We start from the raw sequence: 24,163 nt of genomic DNA on the forward strand, positions 1-24,163 counted from the left end.
ACCTCGCATGGGCCGTGGGGTGGGATTGTGTCGACTCGCCACAATTTAGTAGCACAAACGCGTACATACATATGCATTGACCCTTTTGTGTGTGTGGTTTTTTTTCGTTCGTTCGTCCGTGCGTTCGGTCTCCCTCGAGAACTTGATAATGTGTACATGGTGACCCCGTTTTTTGCATGTTGGCTGCGCTATTGCCACTTTATCGCTATGCACGCGGGCTACGTGTACGCACACGGGGTGATAAATTTTTGGTTATGAACTGCAGGACACGAACCGCAACTGCACATGGCGTGTTTCAACGCACACACACACACAGCGGTGGGCCGTTGGTGCCATTAAAAATTTCCACATGAGCAGTAGGACATCACCATACCGAAAATGATTCGGTTATATTTTATTTACGAACGTGTGCAGCGAAGCGCTCCGGTGCAGTGGATAAGCTTGCCCTTAAAATTGGGTTACCGTGCGATGTCGCCGTGTTCTGGCCAAAAATTTGGTGTTTGCCGGATAGGGATCAACCGGAACACTGGTGGCACCGGTTGCTTCTTGCTTTGCTGCTTGTTTCGGCAATTTCGGCACCAATCCAGCAGGGAGCGTATCAGAATAAGTGGGTCATGAGCTGAGGTAGCCAAAAAAATACCAGGGACACTGGGTAACACGAGCGAATATCTTGTTAAGTCACGCTGGTGGTGCAGTGACCAAGAAGGTCCTGCCAGGCCGACCGACCGACCGCCCTGGCCTGACCCTTTGACAGGTTGACATTTTTCTTTTATTGAAAGGCTTAATTACCAGTTACGCATTTACGCAGCAACGGCAAAGGTAATAAGTAAAAATATGTGTGTGCGCGTGTGTGTGTGTGTTAATAGACACATACGAAAGGCTCATGAAGGATATCGGTCACTGTGTTACTACCTCATTGGTTTTTGTTTCTGTCGACTCGTGGACAGTCGACGGAAAAAATCCCTTTTCCCAATTTATGCTTTTTATAGAGCTTAAAGCTATTTTAAAAACATTATTTTTAAACGCACATACAAACTAATGAACTAGTCAAATATTTTAAAATATTTTCTGACATGCTTTTTTATAGCATAATTCTAATTACTCTCGTTCACACGCACACATACTGTTTTTTTTTTTGGCAATTGTGTCAACTCATATGCACTAGTCATGTGTCGGCTAGTTTTAAAATATCTTTTGTACTTTTTATATCACACATACACAGTCATACAATTTTCTCTTACGCACATGTATTCTTCCCGGACAAAAAAATGGTTCACAATCACATGTTATGATGTGTCCATTTTTAAATCTATTTTTTTATAGCACATATAATCCATTTCAAAACAATATTCCTACAAAAACACACACACACACTTTCACACATACTGTAGTTATTTTTATACCACACAAACACAATCACACAGTTTACTCTTGATAATCTGATCATGTGCACATGACACGTGACACAAGACATACTTTGTTAGTATTTTTATAGCACACACGCAATCATACAACTTACTCACACACACACATACAAACATACTATAAAACGTATACAAATATTTAAAAATATTATCACAATACAACAGAGAAAAAAAACAGAACACAACAATCAGAACGCAAAAGTAGGACACTACAAACACAAATACGCCGCTATACGCTTAGTGAAACATGGTTGGTGTTGGTGTGTTCTGAGTGAAACACAATTGAAAAACATAAATTCGGTATCACGGTACACAAAACTGAAGATCAAAAGTGGGAAGCTTGATTTTTTTTCTTGGTTGGTTGGTAGGGACGATGGGAAAACGAGAATGGGACAACAAATGGGACAAATATGTACGGTGGTTGGTGGTTAGGTGGTTGGTGGATGGATGGATGGGTGTGTGGGTTGGTGTACGGGAGTGAGCTTTGTCCTCACGGTTTAGGCCATCAAAGCCTTGGTATTAGGCATTCTATAGGGTAGCAGGAAACATGCACAAAATGTCACCATGATTGATACGTGGAGTAACAGGTAGGTGACAGGTTCGGACAGGAAGCTAGCAGATGCTGGTGTTGGTTTGTATGGATGTGGGTGATATGGAAGTGTGTGTGTTTGGAAAATGTGAGTACGGGGTAGGGAATTATTCCGCAACAGTTTTACATTGTTTTTCCTTTTGTTTTTTTTTTGTTCGCGTGGCTTTGATTTGATCAACTCGTTCAAAATATGATCGGCAAGGAAGTACAATAAAAGAGTGGGCAACCTCCTAGGCAGTGTTAGGTTAGTTCGTTAGTTTGGTTAGGGTGAGCTTGACTTAGAATGGTTCTTCCTCTTTAACGACCGTTTCTTTTCCTCGCGTATGCTTTTGACCCCCGGACGTGTGTGGTAATTTTTAGTTTTTTAACTTCAAAAAAACTTCCAATCAAGCATTAGAATGTTTTTCTTTTGCTTCCTCTTTTTCGCGGGGTCTTACCTTGCATTAAAATGATTCCAAAAAACGCTGCACATTCACGAAGCGATAGAAGTGATGGTGATAGTAGTAGTAGTAGTAGTAGTAGTAGTAGTTTAGTAGTGGTTAGTATTAGCAGTGGTTAGCCGAGTTTGAAAGAGAGAGAGAGAGAGAAATGGAAGGAGAGAAAAGCAAAAATTGAAACAGTGGATTAGATTAGTTCTCTCGAGAAGAGCGGGATTTAATTTAGAATATGCTGTTATCTTTACTTAAGGAACGATTTGGGTACGATGTTAGTAGCGTTTGAGAAGGGATAGTGTACCTGCCATAATTTTATAGCACTTTTCCTAACTTATGTATAATATCAACATCCTTTTTTATATCACCCAATGGTGTACTAAAACTCGCTTTAAATATTTCAACGTGGGCCAAGTATAATAATAGCTATAAATTTATAGCTGATTTTTCAACATCGAGTTCAATAAAAAATCTACTAAGCTTTTTATCAATGCTATAAAACTGTTCTACCTAGAGCAGACCTGTTTTCCGACCGAATTAAATAGCATTGTGGGAACGTTGATGCCCTGTAACTATGTTGCTAGCGGTGTCCTCTGATCTGATTAACAGTGCAAGCACAGCACACGGTGCAAATGGAATATCTACCCAACGCATAGACGTCATAAAGTTCGTATGCCAATTACGCCCATGTCCAGCCGGCTGTTGCCGTCCCAAAACCGCCCGTTTGGCTTACAGGTGTGTAGCGAGCGGAGCAGTTTAAAGCAAACTCCAGCTAACCAACGCAATTTAAACCAAGTATCTGGGCCTCCGGTTGGTAATAATTAAAATATTATCGCATTAAGTGCTGGTGTTATAATCATCATCGAGCGATTGAGTATGAATTAATTTTTCACAGCCTTTCTGTGCCGGATTCGTACTGGCGCTAATGTCGGGGGGTGGTTTGAAGCAGGCGCGGGGTGTGGAAGGGTATGGAGGACACGAAAGGACTGCGGTTGATGCCCTTCCTGCACAAAAGTCAGCCAGTGCATTCGAAATCGGGGGAGCTTTTGTGTTTAACCCGTAGCACAGCTGAATGAGGACGAGAAATCGACTCGATCGATTAACCCGTCGGTGTGCGGGATGGAATTTTGCTAACGCGTGGTTTTTCCACCTGCTGCGAAAAGTGACACAAAAACCCTTCAAACACCCCGTGCGGAGACTGAGGCCGGTGCCTGCAGTCACCACCCACAGTATAATAGGGGATGCACGGCGGCACGGCCAAGAGCTCGATGATGATTAATATTTAATGTATTAATTTGCGATACATAATGGAAAATTCTGCAAACCAACCCGCGGCAGTATCAGCAACAAAGAGGTCTGTGTGTGTGTGTGTTTGTGCAAACCAAACCAAAAAAAACCTTCATGATAAAATGATCTCACTTTGTTCTGATACACACACACATTTGCTGCATTGTTTCAAACAGATCACAATACAGTGTACAATGAAGAAACCATTATGGCATCTTTAACATTTGAACACTAACAACCATTGTCGCGCGCCATAATGCTATAATGCTGTGACGGAATGTCCTTGTAAATAATGGAGGACATCAGCAGCAACCAGAAAAAAACGTACAAATTGGCGCAAAAATAAAAATGCTGATCCATTTTTTTGTGAGTGTGTATGAATCTGTTTACATTGCGCCAATGTTTGCCGATGCCTTTAATGGGTTTAATTTATCTTGCTTTTAAAATTGAGTGAGTGAGTGAGCGCGACATTGTGTGCCGGCCGGTGTGTACGAGTAGTCTGTCGGTCTGTACTGCTATGCAGCAACACATTTCGTACGATTTTCTCTGACTGGAACTGCATTTTTTCGGGGGGGCTGAATGAATGTGTGTTTGTACAAAAATCATTTCTTCTACGCTTTGTGGGTTTTCGTTTTTCGCACACCGGGTGCGGGGTTCGTAAAAAGGTTCAGTTTTTCCTACAGCGTGTGAGATTGGGTGAGGTGGGGTTTTTTTTCTTTTCCGGTTTTTTTTTTATTCTGTTTGCAGTTGATTCTGTTTGTTGTTTGGTTGATGCGGAACATTGAAAATTAAAACAAATGGCAATTAGCGGGAGGATGTATAAATAGACGGGGGCACAACATAATATATTTATATAGTAATTATATAATAACAGAATGTGTATATATATTTATATTGATGTATGATGTTTTACGATCGAGTTTTGCTGGTGCTGTTACTTATGGTTAACTCGTCAAACAATTATTAATTATTTTTTAGCTAGCCATAAATAACAGAACAGCAATTTTTATGGCGAACAGTTACCATATAACAGAAAATAAACAAACACTTTAAAACAAGTATTTAGTTAAAAAAAAGAAAGATAAATGTTTGCAAGTAAACCAAAATGAAAGTAAAACACATCACAAAACATCGATCATCATCACGTAATCGACACCAATGCAAACGTTTACAAAGTCGCAATGTTAAAGTAAACGTGTGCACAAGGAGAAAAAAGGAAAATATTTAAATCGTCAAAAGTAAAAAAAGGGGTAACGAAACGGCTGCAACTGTTCGCCAATCAACCGGTCATGATGCCACGTTGGTTTGCCTTTTTGCAAATTAGCATTTCAAATTGCTATAAAAATAATCATTGATCTCTTGGCGCACTCAACGGGCAACGGCCGGTGGAAAATTAAACACGAAAACACGAGATGAGAGAAAACAAGTAAATAAAACAGAACGAAAAAAAAATACAGCACAAAAATGCTTTGCCCACAGCACGTGGTGGAGTGGGCAGCATTCGAGCATACGAGCTTGACCGCTTACCTTTCGTTGAACGTTTCCAGCTTGGCGTAGTTCTGCAGGCTGCCCTCATCGATCAGGAACTTCATGCGTTCGAAGAATGAGGCCGTAATGGCGGGCGGCTGCTTGCGCAGCAGTACATCGATCGGTTTCGGGGCCGAAACGCACAGTTGGCTCGTTTTGCACGAGTGACTGCCACAGCATTCCGGGTCTTCGCAGTCCACAAGACCATCTTTTGGATGAGGACAATTTAAATGAAGGTTATTTTAGTGTGAAGGCTTCAAGAAACGTTTCCAAAAGCTGAAGTACTTACCGCGATCGTTATCCTTATTGTCACCACAGTTTTGTTCGAGCGGTACCGAACAGTCCACGCCGTCCCAGCCTTCGTAGCAGCGGCATTCCCACATCAGCTCTCCGCTCACGTGACACTGACCATGCTGGGAACAGCTATAAAACAGTAAAAGTTCTCCATTAGTAAACCAATTGTTCGAACAGCTAAAAGCTTTCCAGCCCAGTTACCCATTAGGACATCCTTCCAGTGTGCAGTGTTTCCCGTTCCATCCAGTAACACAAAGACACGTCCCATTCTTGCACTGTCCATGCTCGTTGCAGCGTGGATCGCACAGCTTATTGTTGCAGTATTCACCACCCCAGCCAGCATCACAGCTGCAAGTCTCGCCAACGCATCGTCCATGCTGTCCACAGTTCAGATCACACAGCTCCTTCGAACAGTCCTCACCACTCCACTTTGGTTCGCAGGTGCAGGTTTGTGAGTCCAGATCGAACGTACCGTGGCCGGAACAGTCGGGAAGACACTGAAGAGCATCCTGGTCCATGGTGGCACAGTCCGGACCCTTCCAGCCCTTCTTGCAGATGCAGGTACCTTCGGCACAGAATCCATGTCCGGTACAGGTCGGGTGCGGGCAGTCAACTAGAAGAAGAGATGTTCGAGGTCTCAATAAGTTATTGCTCTCCAACGATCCATCACTAGCAGATGTACGTAATGTTTAAATTATAATCGCTATAATCTGGTCTGCATTATTCCAGAAGGGTTAGTATGATATGAGCGAGCGTCAGATATATACTACTGTGTGTTTGGGCACTACTCGGTGACGGGTGAGTGAGGCGTATGGTGTCTACGGCGGATGATCGCTACGTGTTAGTGTTGGTTTAGTACACAAGAGAGTCGCGCGCACAGTAAGAGAGACAGGGGGGAAAAGATAGTGATAAAGAGTGACCTAGAGAGATATTGCTTCCAGTAGTTCAACGAGTTCCTGAGCACTCGAACTCAACAACTTTAAGTCCCCAAACACGGAACGAGAAAAAAGAGATCTCAAACAAATGAAAATGGATGCTATAAATGCTACCTTCTTCACAGTATTTGCCCTTGTAGCCACGGACGCATGCACACTTGCCGCTGACACAGTGTCCATGTCCATTACAGTCCGGAACTTCACACTCGTCGTGTCGCAGGGAGCACTCCTTGCCCTTCCAGCCCGGATTGCACTGACACTCGCCGTTAATGTATTCACCTCGCTGGGAGCAGAGCACGGGACAGACACCTAAAAATAAAGGACAAAGAATAAGGATGACGTGATGGTCCAAGGAAAGAGGTTAACGTCAGTATACTTACTCTCGCTGCAGTCGTCGCCACCGAAACCAGGATTACACTGACAGTGTCCTAGCAAACACTGACCATTACCGGAGCATCCGTTCGGACAGTTCTGGGTCATATCCTCGGCGACTACCGCGTAGAACGCAATCTCCTGTGCATCGCCGTCATCGTTGTAGATGGACAGGAACCAATGGCCCGGCTCCATGTAGCGAGTGACCTCACGACGCATCGATGGCTGGTGAACGAGAAGCAGATGGAAGGGGCGAACGATATCATTAATAATAATTTATACAGAAAGCAGTAGATTGCCTCGAGATCCTATCAAGATAGCGGGAAGGGTTTTTTTTTTCGTGAACTAATGTTCATGTTTAGTTAACGAATATTCACGCCCATTGAAGGTGCGTGATTCGATTCTTTTTTTTTCATTCTGACCCCGAAAGTGACCCCTTATGCTTGCTGTTGTCACTATGTTTTTCTCTACTCTAGCCCTGCCCGCGAGGCTTCCTCTTTCGAGTGTTGGCTCTTTTCTTTTCTGCATCAATATTTGCTCAGCGACCTTGTCGCCGCTGGAATCAGAGCTCGAAACCAACGAGGGACGTTTAGGTTGTTTGGTTAACTTTTCATTATCGCTAACATCTCACACGCAAAGCGTTCACATACAAGGGCTGTGATCCCTTTTTTGGATATGGGGACAAGCGAACGGCAGAGAAAGAACCAAGCAAGCCCGTGAGGTATAAATCGTTCAACAAATGAGGTTGACCATGTGGAGTCCGGCGGAAGAACTCGCGTCCACTAGGAAATCGCTAAAGGATATTCAAACACGCAACTCTGAAGCGTGGGAATACGTGGGAAAGCAGTTACGTCAGTATGCGTCACTCAGTCATTTCGGAAACAAGGGAAGAACAGAAATAGAAGCGTCGGAATCGAAAATAGCCCTCCAACTCTGGACCAGCATTCAATTACCGCATGTGCGCGGAAAGAATCGCCGCTCGAGCAAATCCAGTCAATTTCCGATCTGCGCTCCGAGCTATCGTTCTAATTAATCAGTTTTGTGTCTGATCTTGATGGATCGTAAAAGGGTCTTCTAGGAGAGGAGCAAAAAAAAACCAATCCGCCTAGGAGGATTTTGACCAGGGAGGAGTGTGGCGTGAATTGTTTTTATCGAGGGGTTGTTGTGTACGGCCACACTCGCCCACTTTACCAACTGGTTAAATTCTACCCTACGGGCAAACGAGACTTGAGACAGCAAGGGGACACGCCCGGCCCCGAAGAAGATGATGATGTTGATGATGAGGATGTACTTACATGAGTGGCACGTGTCTGGCGCGCATTGAATCCGCTCAGGACCTCTTTGAAGTGATACTGCGTGTGGGTCGGCAGGGCGTTACGGCGCGCGTAAACACCTATCGATGCGCCTCGGGGGATGCTGTAATCGAACTTGACGTACGCCGGTTCCGACTGGTAGAACTGCATGTTCCAGTAGCTGTACGGTGGGATCTCCTTCGACAGCCGCTGGCCGAGCGTAATCTGCGAGAAGGTGGTACCGTCCGGTGGGAAGCTTCGTGCTGGGAATGTTCGTGCACCTGTTGTAGTTCGTTGCATGGGTGTGTTTGTGTTTTGGGGGTTTTTTTGTGTGCGTGTGTACAGTTGGTACGAGTGCAACCATATGTAACCCACGTGGCGCACACACACACATGGAATTGTACATTCAATAATGATCCCGGGGACGGCCAAAGAAGGAAAGTACAGTACGGCAGTGCGCCAAAAAGTAGAGCCCCGTGGTAACAACAACAAAAAAACAACATTCGGAAAATGGTTGGGTTAGGAGAAATAATAGAGACAGAAATGTAGAGAGAGAGAGAGAGAGAGAGAGAGAGAGAAGAGAAGGGAAAGAGAAGCGAATGGAATAAAAACAGTTCGTTAGTATGTATGTTGTACAAAGAGATTTTGAGGCCAATCACTATGGAAGTTAGTGGTCTAAGGAGAGTTGGGGTTGTAGCATTCCGAGCGTGTAAAAACTACCCACACACACACAAAAGAGTACGCTCGGTGCATACTAATTAATACCAGGATAAGCTACAAAATCACACACAGAGAAAGCGCTAAGGTAAAAGCGGTCAAATCAAGCGGAAAAGCAAATGAGGAGCGTCTAAAGCGCATTTTGTACAGATGAGGCTAAAGCAACTGGAAAGGCGCGTGGTGTTAGTGGTGCGGGCCACCGCAGTAGCACACCGAATGTATGCTCCCCGGTACGGCGTTGAATTTAAAGCAGGACTCTACCATCCATCCATTTTGAGGTTAGCTTTCTTTCGCCGTCCGTGGGCTTCGCCTTCCGCTTTTTTCGGATCGATTGCTGATGAAGACACTATCGCATGGGCATCACCACTACCAGCGTATGTACAGTGGGAAGCAGCGCTGCCCGTAGTTCCTGATGATCGGGGGGGAGGGATGGAGCTTGGAATTCGGGGTAGGTTTATTGGGGAAGCGCGCGCGGATCCGCTCGGTTGTTGCCTACCTTCGAGGATGAGAATGGGCGGTGGCGTTACCTCGGGACATTGCGCTGCGGATGTGGCCGTCGCTATGGTGGATGTCGAAGAAGTAGCAGCATCATCATCACCGCCACCATTGCCACCACCACCACCACCATCATCACCGTCAGTAAGTTCCTGTGTGGTTGTGGTGCGGAATTCTTGCGTCAAACCATCGTTGGCTTCCACCGCCAGTGGTTCGGGAGATTCGGTGGAAAGTTCATACTCATCCTGGTGGCCACGGACGGCCAGGTTCTCCCCGTCTTCATCAAGCTCAACGAATTCGCTATCGTCCTCCTGGACGTCGATGACGCGATAGCGCGAGAACAGCGAATCGGACGGACATTTGATTGGGCAGGGTGGTGCTGGTGGTGGTTCCGGAGGACACTGCGGAACCACTGGTGGCGGTTGCTCAAAGTTCGCTGGCTTCGGTTCGTCCGTATCGGGGGGTCTTGGCATATGTTCGGGCGGTGTCGGTATGGACACCTGCAGGACGTACACGGAATGCTGCACCGTGCCCGTGCCGTGATCGGTGGCGATGGAAATGTTTACCAGCAGGCGCGGGAGTTCCGCACCTTCGCTCGACGAGTCCTGGGATGACGTGCCGTTTACCTCGTTGATAAGGTACAGCGGGACGGTTGGCTGGAACGATGGAACCGGCACGACCGACTCGGGTAGTGTGTGGATTCTTACCTCTTCTTCTTCCTGCGGTTTGGGTGCAGTTTCTTTGATCGCCACCTGTTCGATGGTTTTGTAGTAGTGCTTATCACGCTCCTTGCCCAGCTCCAGCCCATCCTCCAGGCTGACCAACGCTACCTCAGACTGGTCCAGCGGTACGTGAGCGTAAATCCCACCGTGAACCGCTGACGGGTCATCGTTGGACCATTTCTCATCCTCGTTGAAGGTCAGTCGTGCGTTGATAACTTCTTCGGTGGATGGTGTAGTTGAAGGATAGCTTTCTTCCGACATCTTCAAGGAACTCGGCGGCGGTGTGGTAGCAGGCGGCAAGACATTATCATTAGTGATAAAAATGCTATTATCTTGCCCTGCTGCCCTGATGCCGGAGCCTTCATCATCCGGTGCTTGGATGTCTTCAGCAGAGCCGGGAACATCCATACCCGCTAGACGAAGCTCATCACCATCGCGCTCATTGTTGACAGCAGTTTCACCACCGGCAGCACTTTCCGCCACAAGTAAATTAGTCAATGGCCGACCCGGTGGAACCAGCAACTCATCGTTGCCCTGGTTAGACGTCTCGGGGACCAAACCGTCGCCCTCGTCAGTATCTTGATTGTAAGCGTTTACGTCAACATCAACCACCGAGGCATGCAACAAATCGTTATCATCTAACCGTCCGTCAGTGGGCCCATCGTTGCGGTCAACGCTGCCGGTGTCAGTTCCGGTGTCGGTGTCACCCGCCGCCCCTGCCTGACGTCGGGACCGCTTAACAACTACAACCATGCTACTACCACTACCATCGTTATTACCACCACCACCACTAACAGCGTGCAACAACTCTACCGTACGTAAGGGTGCAACAATGCGTTTATCTGTTACTGTACCTGTGCCTGTTGCCGCACCGGGGCCTGCCTTGCCGGTGGCTGCCGTGGACGCAGCCGACAGCGAGGATGAGCCGCCGGCCGTACCCGCACCGGACGCTGCCGACGACGCCGGGGACGATTCGTCCGCTGCGATAGGTTTCGGCCGACCGGAAGCGCCGGATTGCGATAGGGAGGACTGATCGATACCGAGACCGTCGCCACCGCCACCCGGTATGCCGGCCCGGTTCGCGTCCGCTATCGTGCTTTTGGCTGCGGAGATTTCTGCCTTCTCATCGACTAGAACTGTACAGGGGTTGGTGGTTGGATATGATATACTTAATACGTTAGATGCTGTAACGAGACGCGAACAATGGAAAGGATCGAACAGAAAGAAAGAAACGGTTAGTGGATGTGATAAGCGATTCAAAAACGACCCATCCGACCCATCTGGCTTCCTGCGATACATTCGTTTGCTACCGGATACTTTGTGGACACAGAGAGAGAGAGCAAAAAAAGCCCTACAAAGTCATCTTAATGCTTCGAAAAATAAGGTAAAGAGGATCAAATGGCGTTCATTATTGAACTGTGCCTCCCTTTAGCACCCGGTTCTCCGGATGGCCCCGAGGGAAGGATCGGTTATGTGTACCCGGAAGATCGTGAGAATCCTGTAAGAATCCGGGGGCCACTGGAATTAATCATCTTTTCACTGGTGCAGCTGACGCGCAACGGGCAAGGGAATCGAATGTTGAAAACGGATGCAAAGTGGATCGTTTATTCAGGCTAAATCTCCTCTGAACAAGGGAAAAAGGGCGAGACAACCCCGTCAATGGACATCTTCGAGGGACGTCCGTGTGACTTCATCCCAGCGAGCGTTACTTCCTTTTGGGATATTCAAAAAGGGGGATTAAAGCACACAAGCAACACCGCAACTGTCCGCCGTGGACGAGTGTAATTCGATCCCAGATGTCAAGGTTAGTAAATCATGTTCATTAGCCAGCACTGAGGCACTGAGAGGAACGGATGAATCGAATATCATCCTCCCACTCCTCAAACATCTCCCAAACTTCAATGGTTTTAATTCTCCGAACCGTTCTTAATTGTCAACTGAAGCACAAAGCGTGTCCAGTCGAGGACCCTGAATGTTGTTCCCACTAATGTGCAAATTCGGCCTCGGAACTCTCGCCACACAAATTAAGTGATTAAAAAGTCGTCCAAAAACTCCGGAACTGGAACCGCTTTCGGACAAAGGTTCGTCTAATGATATGGTATAGAATTTCTGTTGCTCTGTTTTTGTATTCCATCCTCCGTTTTTTTGGAGCTGCAAATTCTGAGTTCCAACTGCGAGTGTGAGCGTATGTTGTGGCGTTTCCGTTTTCACCAGGCTCCACCGAAATCTCAAATTTTCCCCGTCGGAAGTGATTTGTGCCGTAACGAGTGTGCCAGTTTTCCTACCATGTGAAGGTTCTGCCTCGCCATTTTTTGGAATTAAATCTTCTCTGACACGGCATACAAAATTAGCATCGGTTGCGTCGGTATAGGGTTCCGCAAAAAAAGAAAAAAAACATGGACAAAGCTTCGACGCGTCGTTGCGTAGGTCGAACAAGGGCGGCTGTGCTGGACACACATCGTGTTACAATCTAGCGTTGTCTTTTTTCGGTTGTTTCAGCTGTCAACTGGGGTCCTCTCCCGAAAAAAAAATCCCCCATCCCGCTGCATTGAAGGCAACAAATGGTCCAACATTTTGTAGCACAACTTCATCCTTCCCTATCCCTGTTTGGAAAAGTGCTTCCAACTCCCCCCGATCAGAGGGTTCAGATATGTACTTGTTTTTTTTTGGGGACTTTGGGGAGGACAGTGTAACATAAGGCCACACGGACATTGTCGCGAATTTTCCATCCGTGCCCCTTTTTGCGCCATATCACGTCAGCCAATATTGGACGAGCACGCGTGTGTAGTCATGTTCCGCTGGTGGAGTATCCGAGTAACCGGGTGGCAGGACCTGCCACTAGCACTAACACCTCCCACGGGACCGGAGGGACGAGATGGGTCTATAATTAGGTGATTAAAGTGTTGGGCGTTTTGGGGTGGGACGTGAGGCGTATCAAAGCGTGCAATTACCTGTTAATAATAATGTTATAACGAGTATAACACTTAATAGTATCACTAAGATAGCCGTACACTTCCATGTACATTTGGTGAAGGTGAAGCCCTTGCGGAAGTTGAGTGGCGCCGAGTAGTGGTGCGCCGGCGGACCGCACATGGTGCTGCGGGGCGGCAGTACCGGACCCATGCAGTTGCGATCGTAGCTTTTCAGCGTGTCCTTCGTCGGTGTCGAGCAGGCGGACCCGGTTTTGTAGTCTATCGGTGATCCTTTGTTGTTAATTGCTGTAATTAGAGCAAAGAAAAAAAAAGGGTGGACGAAGTGAGAACACGTTAGAAGCGGAGGTAGATTCTAAAGCAGAGAAGAATAGGAGACGGGGATCGAAAGGAAAAAAAAAAACATTCCTGAGGTGTTGGTACTCTCCGACAAAGGTGCCAAGCTATAATTATGTGTATGTTCCTATTAGTTGTTCTAAACCTCAGTAAACCTCAGTGCTCAGCAACCTTCCCACTTCGGTCCTCACGACCGAAAATATGCCTCCCAAATGGAGATCGAGAACTTCGATTAATGATGGGGTTTGGAGAACTCGGCACACCGAAAAAAAAACGAACTTCCAGCTGATGCTGCAGACCAATCATCATTGTTCTGCCATTTGGACGTGTTTGGAGGGTAGCGCGATGATGGTGACGAAAATCAATTAACATAAATATCAATCTCTCACGCCTCAACCGACTGTGTGCCGGGGTGATGATGATGGGCTGACGCTGGGCTCATAGTTTGTGGCACAATGTCCAATCGAGAATTTCTGGCCACATGTGGTGTAATTCTTTGTAGGTTATTACTTTGTAATGGAGTTTATTTTTTAATTTAAAACCAGTGAGTCACGCTCAGTCCCGTGTGGCTGACTGACTCTCCTCAACTCGTCTGCGCTTGAAGTGTCTATTGTTGGCGGTAAAGCAAGAGTCTTTTGAAAGTGAGGACCGTCAACCCTCCACAAAAAAAAAGAGTGAGCACCCACACCGCCGAACGAGGAGTTCTTTAATCCATCACAAAGAGTACATGAAAGAAATGGTAGACTGTTCGGTGATGTTCTCTAAATAGAGCGTCGTCTACTGTTGTGCTAAGGATTTTCGCACCCACCAGACTTAAAGCCCATTAAGGTGGCGCTAAACTACAAGATCAATATTGACACATTGGGAGTAGGAGGTACTTCCAAACGGAGGAGTGACATTAAAAAAGCGTCCGGAGGTCATGCAGTTGATCGCGAAATTTTATAATGATGATATATCTTCACCGCGTTAGGACACAACTGGTACCATGGACATGCAAAACAGCGCACCCTCGCCAACAATTCGGGATAAGGGAGGGGAACTGTCTTTTTTCTAGCCATTCTATTCCGTACCAGTATTATTAATGTTTCCCGGCACGTGCCGCGCATTGTACGGTTGGAAGAGTTTGGTAACCGTGCGTGTCAGGCCGTCGCGTAACTATATTGTGACGATGAAGATGAAATGTTTTATCTCGTGGTACAAAATCTCCGTGGTACAAAAGGATGAGGTCCCATTTTTTCGTTCGGGGAATATATTATTTACCAGCCAACGCAACTGTGCCATCAAACGTAAGGGTTGAGTATTGAACGGAGCGAGTACGAAAGGGAAAGCACATGGCCCGTTTATCTGAACGCGCGCGCTTTGAACTTGCCAAAGCAGCGTAGACAAAGGACGTCAGTCACATCAATTGCGCAGCAGTACCGAGTTTCCACCGAAAAATAGCAATCGCAATCGTTTTGCGCTCGATTCGCAACGAAGCAATAGTACAAACATTTTTCGAGCGCTTTGTAGGAACATTGGCATTTGCTGCCATCGAAATTCCTGCAGTCCCGAAGGATCTTCGGTGAGCAAACTCATCGTCCTGCGTTCCACTGCACATCTGGCACAGCGTGTGCGTTTCCGCGGAGAAAGGATTTCAGAGGAGGGATAGTTGCTGGCAAAACCCCCTTTTTCTACAGTGCCACAGCATGCTTCATCCCGTCGACCCTTCGACAGAGTATCGAGAAAACTAACGGCACAGTTTCTTCCATCGACAGCATAAAACATCCTGTTTACCTTAACGATTTTATTTCGCCAGGATATTTCGGGGAATCAGCGAACGACGCTTGTATCAACTTTGGTGTGTTGACTGATTGAAATGAATGGCGAAAAAATACGCGGAACGTTGCGGGGTGAGCCACGTGGCAGGGACCAATTTCTGGCCGAGGCGAATTGATGTGGTGACGTTCGCTGCTAGTGTGCAACAAAATCAACAGAATCGTCGACGAATAGTTGAAGCATTTGAAGGATTGTGCACTGGGATCTCTTGGGAGTTGTTGTAACCCCAGAATAGACGACTCTGTGTACAAATACTTCACTATTGTAAAGGTTTGGTATCTTGATCGTGACATGGAAGTTTGGTAAACGTCATCCTAATCGATAAGTCGACATCACCGATTGCTGATACTGATTGCCCTCAACATGGTCCGATAACATCAGACGGCCCAGACGTTCGGTTCAGGCAACTCTCCGAAAACCCTCCGCGCCCAGAGCATATCGTTTTGCGTCAATATTTTAATTCGTCATAATAAGCCGGTCTATCAGCAGAATCTGTAGCACGATGATTGACAAAAAAACGCTTCCCACACGCCCCAGAAGTTCGGGTGGCGAAAACGGTTGGCTTTTTTTTTGCCTTGGCACCCGTATCTTATCGGGCGGCGGTGGCGGCTTTTTCGACGAACCTTCCATTCATGCTCACAGCAATCGTGTCTATCACGATATTCAAATTCTTCCTCTTCCGAGCTGCTTAATATTCATCTCCGATCGGTGGCGTCAACGACGCTGTAGGTGGCACATAAAACTTCAACCTCACCCGCCGCAAAAGCGGCCCCCGGTCACCGAGCGGGGAGCACTTAACGTAACTCTCGGAAGGCGCCACCGTCCGCCACTTGGGTCCGAAAGTTTTCCCAGAGAACCCCGCCTTAAACCGATCCGCGCCGAATGATAATGTGCCACAATTAAAGAAACGATTATTAATGTTCTATTTTCGGTTTGCCGAATGGCGGCGAGCACCAACTTCAACTGGGTTGGGGTTGGGTTGGACATCCAATTTTGGAAACACCAAAATCCAAACCCGCCCACCCAGGGGTTCCGATGCTATGCTTGAGGCAGCTCGCAACTCGGCTCGGCAGTAGCGCTCAAACGCACTACGCCGTTTAAGGCGGACGAGAAACGTTTAGCGCGCGGTACCCTCCGCCCCAAAACGAGTGTTCCACGTGCCATTTCGATTGTTCACTCCCTTCCACCTCTAAATGGCACCAAGAACAAGACAGTGTGCCGGAATCTTCTAATCTTGTGCCGGAGAGTTAGGAACTGGATGAGTTACGGGCGTTGTCATACGCAAGGAGGGGGCCTTCGTCTAATGGAACGGAACCCTGTCGGAAGGAAGGTGTTGAAAAGCGATTTTCTTGTCGGCGATTTGGGCGAGTCCGAGTGTATGCTTTAAGTGCAGCTCGATTCGATTATCCCCACTCCCAGCTCCACGTTTACATTCTCTTGGTGAGTTCTAGTTAAAGTTCTGTGGTTTTGGGGGACACGAGAATTTCGGGAGGTGTGAGCGAACGAATCGGAATTTAATTGTTACGTGGCCTGCTCGAGACACCCTCTCCACCCAGCATGCGTGTATGCGAGTGTATGTCTTTCGGTTCGAAATTTTCCCTAGTCCCACCATCGGGGACGAGGACTTGTGGTTAGAATTGTCCAAGGCGGGTGTCCTCCCAAGCGAGCGGGCGGTTGTAAGTAATTAATGATTCACTTGACCGGAGCCATCGGCATTTGCCGTGCTCGTTCGGAAACCGGAAACATCTGTTCCAAACCAGGAGGAGTGTGAGTCCCACCGTGGAACACTCGAGAAAAGAGTGCAGAGCAGTACTCCGGACGCATCCCGGGGTCATAGGTCTTGGTGGTGGAGGCACCCCCGGGTTGGCCGGGCGTGTGTATGCGCGGCTTGTTCAGTAGCGCGATTTATGGCTGGCAATTGATATAAAATATCACCGAAAGTGACAGTTTTACGGCTGCATGCTTTGAAATTAAAATATAATTACAAACCTCCACTCTGGCCGGTCTCCGGGGGGTGGTACGGAAGTACGGATAGCGTCGGAAGGCAAGAGTCGCGCAGAGTCTCGGCCCGGGTGTTCATAAATATTCGAAAGAGTCTATTTGTCTAGCGCGATTCGAGGCAGTTGGGTGAGCGGTGACCAATAAGGATCCAGTGTCAATATAGCGAAAGCGGCGAAGAAAAATGTTTAATTTAACGATCATCTGCAGCTAATGAGAACTTGAGCTTGCCGAGTTACGCGGTACTTGAATTAGGCGGCTTGTTTTTTTGTTTCGAGTCCAGAGAGAGAGATTGGCGTTTTTTTTTCTTCAAATTATTACTAGCGGATAATTATAGTTAAAGGTAGAGGCTTTTAGTATTTTTGAAGTGTAGGAACTTTGAGCAACTTTCAAATATAAATCAAATTTTAGAATTCCACCACGTAAAACCTTGAGAGTTTCTCTCGATATGACGGACTTCTGGCAATGTATAACACATTCTCAAAATTGAGCCTATTGCATCTAAACACCTTGAACAAAACTGAACTCAAATTCAAATTTCGGATCCAAGCATAGTCCTCATTACGTGGAGTTAAAGCGATCAAAATACGCTCCACTGCAATGCTCGCAAAAAGTCCACTTTCGTCGATGAATTTCAAAAATAACTTCAAAAATTCTACCAAAAAACTCCATTTTAATTATCCAACTCTCTTTTCAAAACTGAGTTAAATAAAAAAAAACTCCTCTTCAATCGATGGTTAGCACAACAACGACGTCAGGAGAAGCAAAAACCCCGTATTCAAGCACTTCCTAGTAGCATTGAATATTCGATCGACCCCGCTCCAAATCGTCATCATTCACCGGCGATGAATATTTGATAAGATGAACCAAACGCACGTACTTCATATCTCGAGCACTGGCATACCATTAGAGGTAGAGCCTGAATGGGCTGGTAACAAATAGGGTTCGATAGCGTATTGACTGAATCCCTGCCGCCGGTAATGGGCGTACACTAGATGCTGCAATACTTAACAAATTGAACGATTTTCAATTCATTCATTCCAGGTTAGCCCTGGAGCACTACAGACCTGGGGTGGGCTGGGGTAAAAAATGTATGCCATAGGTGAAACGGTACGGCACATAAATAAGTGTTCCTCTCCATTTTGTCCTTCTTTATCGGTGTCGAGCAAGATGGAACGGAACGAGCATTACACTGTCCCAACGTCGCAACGGTTTTGATGGGGCTTTGAAGGAAAAATCACTTTCCTGATTTGATTTTCTTGCTAGCATTGCCAGCCTTTTCCCTGCGCACCGTTGTGATGTATCATCGCACCGCGTTCCGATGTGTGGTGTGTGCCCATACCACACCCGGGAACGTCCATCCCATCCCGATCGATTATTCGATTCGTTCACTCGCAAAAAGGGGTTTTTGATTAGGTTAGGTGTGGTGGTGCAGGTGGTCTGTCGGGCTTTTTAGAGAGAGAGAAAAAAAACCGTCAAACGGAAGGAACGAGGAAATAATCACGATAAGAATTCCAATATTCTTCCGCAGCAAGCCCGCGTGTTCTACGGGCAACCAGCTGATGGCGATAAGCAAGGAAGGAAGGACGACGGAACGCGCGCGCGCGTGTTCGCTTTTATTTACGTTCCCTCTTACTGAACCTTTCTTTAAAGGTACCACCCGGGTGAAGAAAATCTTGATTTTCCCTTCGCTTCTTGGGTGGGGGGGATACCAGCGAAGGCGTGGTGGTAAACGAGCCTGATTCATTGCGTGACCTAAGCACCACACCGGTTACCTGGTTCTGTCGCAAGGATATGCTTTGAAAAATCGCCTCTGGCAAACGTTGAAAAATGAATGAATTCTTGGGTCTGCCTGGTTGGACCTGGCACGGGGGGTTTTCCCTTGGTTCTTTTCTCCTGGGTTGGTGAAATGTAAATCGTACACATTTCTTCCACTGGGCCAACACACTCTCACATAGCGACACATCGTCATCAGGACTCGGTCTGGAATAATATATTTCCACATTCAGCCCCTCGGAAAAATGACGGCTCCCTAGTCCTAGGCTGTTTGGTGTTTGGATAATCTAGGCCAACCGTTTATCGAAGCGAGACACCATTATGAGCCACAACGCACTTCGGTTCGAAATTTAATTAAAGCTCCATACGAAATAGGCTCCTGAAAAGTTTTTTTCCCAAAAAAAACGACGCTTCCCAATGGTTCAATACACTGGGTGGGGTGGAAAAGAAGGCTTGCAGCAGGCTCGGGTGGGTCCGGTATTCGTCCGACCGGTACCGTCCATTTGTATTAATTCAAATTATCAATAATCACGACATACTTTCATTAGTGTGAGCCAGCGGTTTGCCAGCGCTAGAACAAATACGTACACCACACGTATGGTCGAAGAAAGTAGTCTTGAGAGGCACCACCGAATTTGTGGCTGGCGCGTGCTGGGAGTCGTTAAAGGTGTGGCACAATTTGGGTGTGTGGAGTGAACGGGGTAACCGAGGAAAAACCCCATTAGGCAAGTGGGCTGTGTCGGGGCGAAAGGATAAGGAAGCAAATATTTGCGGTTGATGACACTCGCTCGCACACACAGAAGAAAAGGGAAGTGATTTGGGATTGGTATGTGTTTTGCTAATTTTAGCAAACGAATCAGAATATTGATCCTTGGCTGGTTCGAGAAAATTTGTAAGAACTAAGCTACATTTTTACCCTAAAAACTCATGAAGTTGTATTCAAAATCGTTCTAATTAACATAATTCTCTTTCCGGGAAAAAGTTTTAAAAGAAATCAACAAAAACAAAATTAAACCAAACAACCCCCTAAAAGATTTCAACAACCCATTGACATACGTCCACAAGGCCTTCCCTTTTCTTTTTCCTTTCGGCTTATCTGCAATTCCCAGATTCAAAAACCCTTTCTATCCTCGATTTGCTATTCAAAACAGTCATCCCTTTACACTGCGGCCGGTTGGGTACAGAGTTGCAATGGAAAATTAATTAAAATTCACCCTGTGTGTTTGAGCCCTGTGAATGTGGCTATTTTCTTAACGTCCTTCAGTTAGGAAAAGCAGGAAACATTGCACTAAGCTGAGCACTCGGGAAGGTTTTGTTTTTTCTTTGGGAAATTTTTCCCCAAAAAAAAACCGGAATTTTCCCCACGAAATGTTAACTCACCCTTCTTCAGTTAGCCGTTATCGACCAACGCAGACAGACAGGGGGTTTTCCTAGTTTTTTCCTCCTCAGACAAAAATATCCTTCGTGGAATGTTGTGTTCCGAAGTCCGAAAGGAAGCCCGACGTCCTAATTATTAACCACGAACGAGGTTGTCGCCTGTCGCTGGATCAGGACAGGGTTATTGTGTTTATTGTTATTTTTCAATTAAATATTCACCTCCATCGCTATTGTGTGGTGACGGCTCAGACACATCAACCAAGCACCCGATGTAGTGACTGTAATCAATCTCACTTGAACTCATTCACCCGTGGTCGTTGCTGAACAGACTCATGTGCCCTGAGTGAGACCCAATGGTTTAGGATCTCCGGTGGGTTTTGTCCCGTTTTTCCAAAAAGTCATTCGATTTAATGTTTCTTAATTGACATTTTCTACTCTCTGGCGAGGGAACGCGGGAGGCAATCTGAGATGTCTGGCGCGGTGATGATGAAGAATATTATTAGCCATTTGCCAGGTTTTGCTTGGTTGATGTATTGGGCCACAGACAGTGTATCAAAGTGGTTCAGCACGAGAATGTGTGAGAATTCCTTACTTTCCTCACCAACATTTGCTATTCATCGTCCATAGATTACTCCGCACCCTGGGACCGTGGTATCAATCGTCCTTTTCCAACATTTGTCAGGGCTCTGTCAAAACCGAAGCTAAAGTTCCAGCTCGTCCATACTGTATCCGTTGCGCGGGTTGAAAAACCTCCCAAAACACAAAGACACACAACACAACTCGCTCGACTCGAAAGCGAACCTTAATTGGATTCTTGTCCCGAGGTTTTTGCCGGGGCACCGGATGAAGTTACATCAACAACACTCAAGATGGACGATGGTATTCGGGACGCAGAAGCTGAAGGGGGTGGGGGGGGGGGGGGGGAAACACAGTTTTTATCTTAATCTGCGGTTGGTTTCGACTGCAGATTCTTGTGTCGCTTTTTGGCTTTTTTTGGTAAGAGTACTGAAGGGGATAAGATCTTTCCTTGGAGGTTCCCCCCGGACGCGAGGTTGGAATCGGAGGGGGCGGGATTGTGATTATGTTTCATTTTGATTTTACACTAATTAATCATTGTTTAATGTTTGTTCAGCTTGCGCCGGCCCGCGCTTGGAGCGGAGTGAAGTTGACAAAGTTGAAGAAGTAATTTCGGACGGCACTTGCATGCAGTCGACCGCCCGGGGAAGGAAGTTTTGCTGGTAAGGAACCGATTAATGTGATCTGGCAAATGACGAAGGGCAAATGAATTGGTTTTTATCAGAGCTGCACGTTGCTGCTTAAGAAATTGTGATAAATGAGATCTACCCCCACTGGATGGTCTGAGCTAACTGAAGATATGTGATCTAGAGGGAGTTTGAGAGTGAGAGAGAGAGAGAGCGTAAGACAAGAGAAGAAATTTAACACCACATCAGTACGGAGTTTTCTGTTTTCCGGCTGGTGTTGTGTTTCTTCAAGACCCGGAAAAACAAAGGCTAATGAGGCGGGGAACGCATCGAACAATGGGGCGGTGCAAGTGTATTTGAACTTTAACTTTAAACTCTTCACCTTAAAGCAATCCATTTTAAGCCCAGAAATTGTGGCAAAAGTAATTGTACCGTATATATATCCGGACGGTATACCCTAAAGGGGTTGTTGCTTTAATAGCAGGGACGGGAACAGGGGGGACCGGGACCTAATTCCATACCCAGGGTTTTTATCGACCTACGAGTGGTGGCCTTCGGCTAGGTAGATAATCTCCAATCCAATCAACGTCGCCCCGGCCCAGGACGCCCACGAGGACGACGGCAGGATCATCTCCACAATCGGGCGGACCTGTGTCTAACCCACAAAAATATTTGCACTAATGACTGAGTTGCCTGCCAGCCAGAAGTAAAGGGTGCGTCGTACGCCCCTACACCCAGCTTGATGGAAGATGCGATGTTTATCATAGCGGAGGAAAACTCGCTCATTAAAGTCGGAACGAACCTTGGTCCTGGGCGATGGGGTTGGAAATAAATGGTGCAGTAGGACAATGGCAGCAGTAGGAAAGTAGGGATTTTTCCGATGGCCGTTGTTGATAGCAATCTTCATTAATAAATTGTTGCGAATTCAATGCTCGGTCTAGGATTCAGCACTGGATGGGGAACAGCAGCAGTAAGTACGTAAGTGGTTCTTTGAGAGTTGGCCATATGTGTCGTTCCCTCTTTCCATGGGGGGGATTTTTTTCCTCCTCCTTTGGTTTACTCCTGAACGGACAGTCCCATACCTTATGGCTAAATATCAATTAATTCTCAATCCTTCCCAACCCATAACCTTCCGAGCACTGCACCGGGCGATGATGAATTTCTAATGACCTCCCTTTACTGCACAGCTGAACCTGGAACGGAAGACCCCGTCGGCGCGACATGGTGCGGATTTTCTCAGCACGTGCGCATTTGAGTTGACCGAATTTTCCACCACGATTTTCCCAAACCGGGAGGAAGTGGATGGTGGTGTGGAAAGGTTGAGAAACGAAAATTCCCTTTTGCAAACGAGGTTTTTGGATGACGTACAGATGTGTGTGAGAGTGTGTGTTTTTTACAATACTGCTAGAGCGCTCTGCGTGTGGCAGGGCTCGATGAAGAACAATATTTTCCTTCGTTAAAGTTAAAACAAACACACACACACACATACGGTATTATCCGGAGCCGGGGCGTGCAGGAACATGTGAAGATCCGTTGCGTTGCCGGCGACTCACGACAGTCGGAGATAGGTTATGTTTTCTCCAAACAAGAGGTTTTGTTTTCGCTTGTGTGTTTTTTTTCTGCTTCGTGTGTGTGTGTATGTGTGCGTGTTACCATTTGTGCGAGAGGGTGGTTTTAGAGGGACAAGGACCACCCGGACAGTAATGAGAGGTAGGTTGGGCGGAACGGTGGCAAAGTTTGCTAACTTTCAGAAGACCTTCTGGCATCCTCGAGAAAACCTGAATAAACACAGTGGCATGTAATGCTCATGCATACAAATACATAGTAGCACACACGGTGGTGGTCCACATGCCTGGTTGGGAATCTTCCGCGTGTGCAGATGGAAATGGAACTCCGCATTTCTACCGAGCGGCGTCCTATTTTAGGGAGGAAGAGACTTTTCCGCAAAACAGTCAGTGAGTCAGTCAGTCAGTCACAACGAAAGCCAGAAGTCAGCTGATGAAAGATCGCGAACTTTGCGCTACCCCACCAGAAGCCGACAAAGACAAAGAACTACAACCGCAGGAAGCAACCGTCGAGAGCAACAAGCTGATGTGTTCGTTCGAGGTAAAATAAAAATACCAAACTGCTGATATGTTAAATGTGTGGCCTACGCATTGTTGGAGCGGAAGCAATTGTTAAGGAACTTCCGCAACGAAAACTGCTCCAGCGAGGGTCGTGATGACACGTGTACACGCATCCCGTAGGTGCAGAACACAGCCCGCCGGGAGCTTTACGGCCCACAGAAACGTACAATCCTGTCAAGTTTGGATTAATTTTGCAGCATCGTTAACGATGTACAAATAAAAAGGGCGTAAAAGTTTGAAGATGGAAAAACTTTTCTTACAGCTAAGCAGTTTGAAGCGTCATTTGGACAACATTTCGTGAAAGTTGTAGAAAATCCCATCTCCAAGAATTCCTATTTTGAAGCTGTTTAAGGGGATGTGTAGTAGTTCTAAGTATGGGTAGAAATAATGTAGCGTTTTATATGATAAGGACATAAAATGGGACCCTGTTTACCCTGTTGGCAGCAATTCTTTGATGCCATTGAATACCTTGAGGAATTGAGGTTGCTTAAGCCACGGATTTATTTAGACTCAGAATC

At 46.6% G+C, this 24,163-nt stretch overlaps 1 protein-coding gene across 11 annotated transcripts in view; it reads right to left on the reverse strand.

The window, feature by feature from the left end:
- LOC118503793 (teneurin-m) overlaps positions 1-24,163 on the reverse strand; it is a 535,466-nt gene that overhangs the window by 10,838 nt on the left and 500,465 nt on the right. For 9 of the 11 annotated variants that reach the window (XM_036037473.1, XM_036037474.1, XM_036037481.1 and 6 more), the window contains 9 exons: positions 13,037-13,303; positions 10,940-11,269; positions 8,155-8,432; positions 6,868-7,084; positions 6,602-6,796; positions 5,754-6,165; positions 5,548-5,681; positions 5,259-5,466; positions 2,451-2,477 (listed from right to left, as the gene is read on the reverse strand). In XM_036037473.1, the coding sequence (XP_035893366.1) occupies positions 2,451-2,477; positions 5,259-5,466; positions 5,548-5,681; positions 5,754-6,165; positions 6,602-6,796; positions 6,868-7,084; positions 8,155-8,432; positions 10,940-11,269; positions 13,037-13,303 (2,068 nt within the window). The remainder of the gene's footprint in view (positions 1-2,450; positions 2,478-5,258; positions 5,467-5,547; positions 5,682-5,753; positions 6,166-6,601; positions 6,797-6,867; positions 7,085-8,154; positions 8,433-10,939; positions 11,270-13,036; positions 13,304-24,163) is intronic. The other 2 variants (XM_036037475.1, XM_036037484.1) reach the window with 2 other exon arrangements.

The sequence above is a fragment of the Anopheles stephensi genome, chromosome 2 (assembly GCF_013141755.1).
Source record: "Anopheles stephensi strain Indian chromosome 2, UCI_ANSTEP_V1.0, whole genome shotgun sequence".
Taxonomy (NCBI): domain Eukaryota; kingdom Metazoa; phylum Arthropoda; class Insecta; order Diptera; family Culicidae; genus Anopheles; species Anopheles stephensi.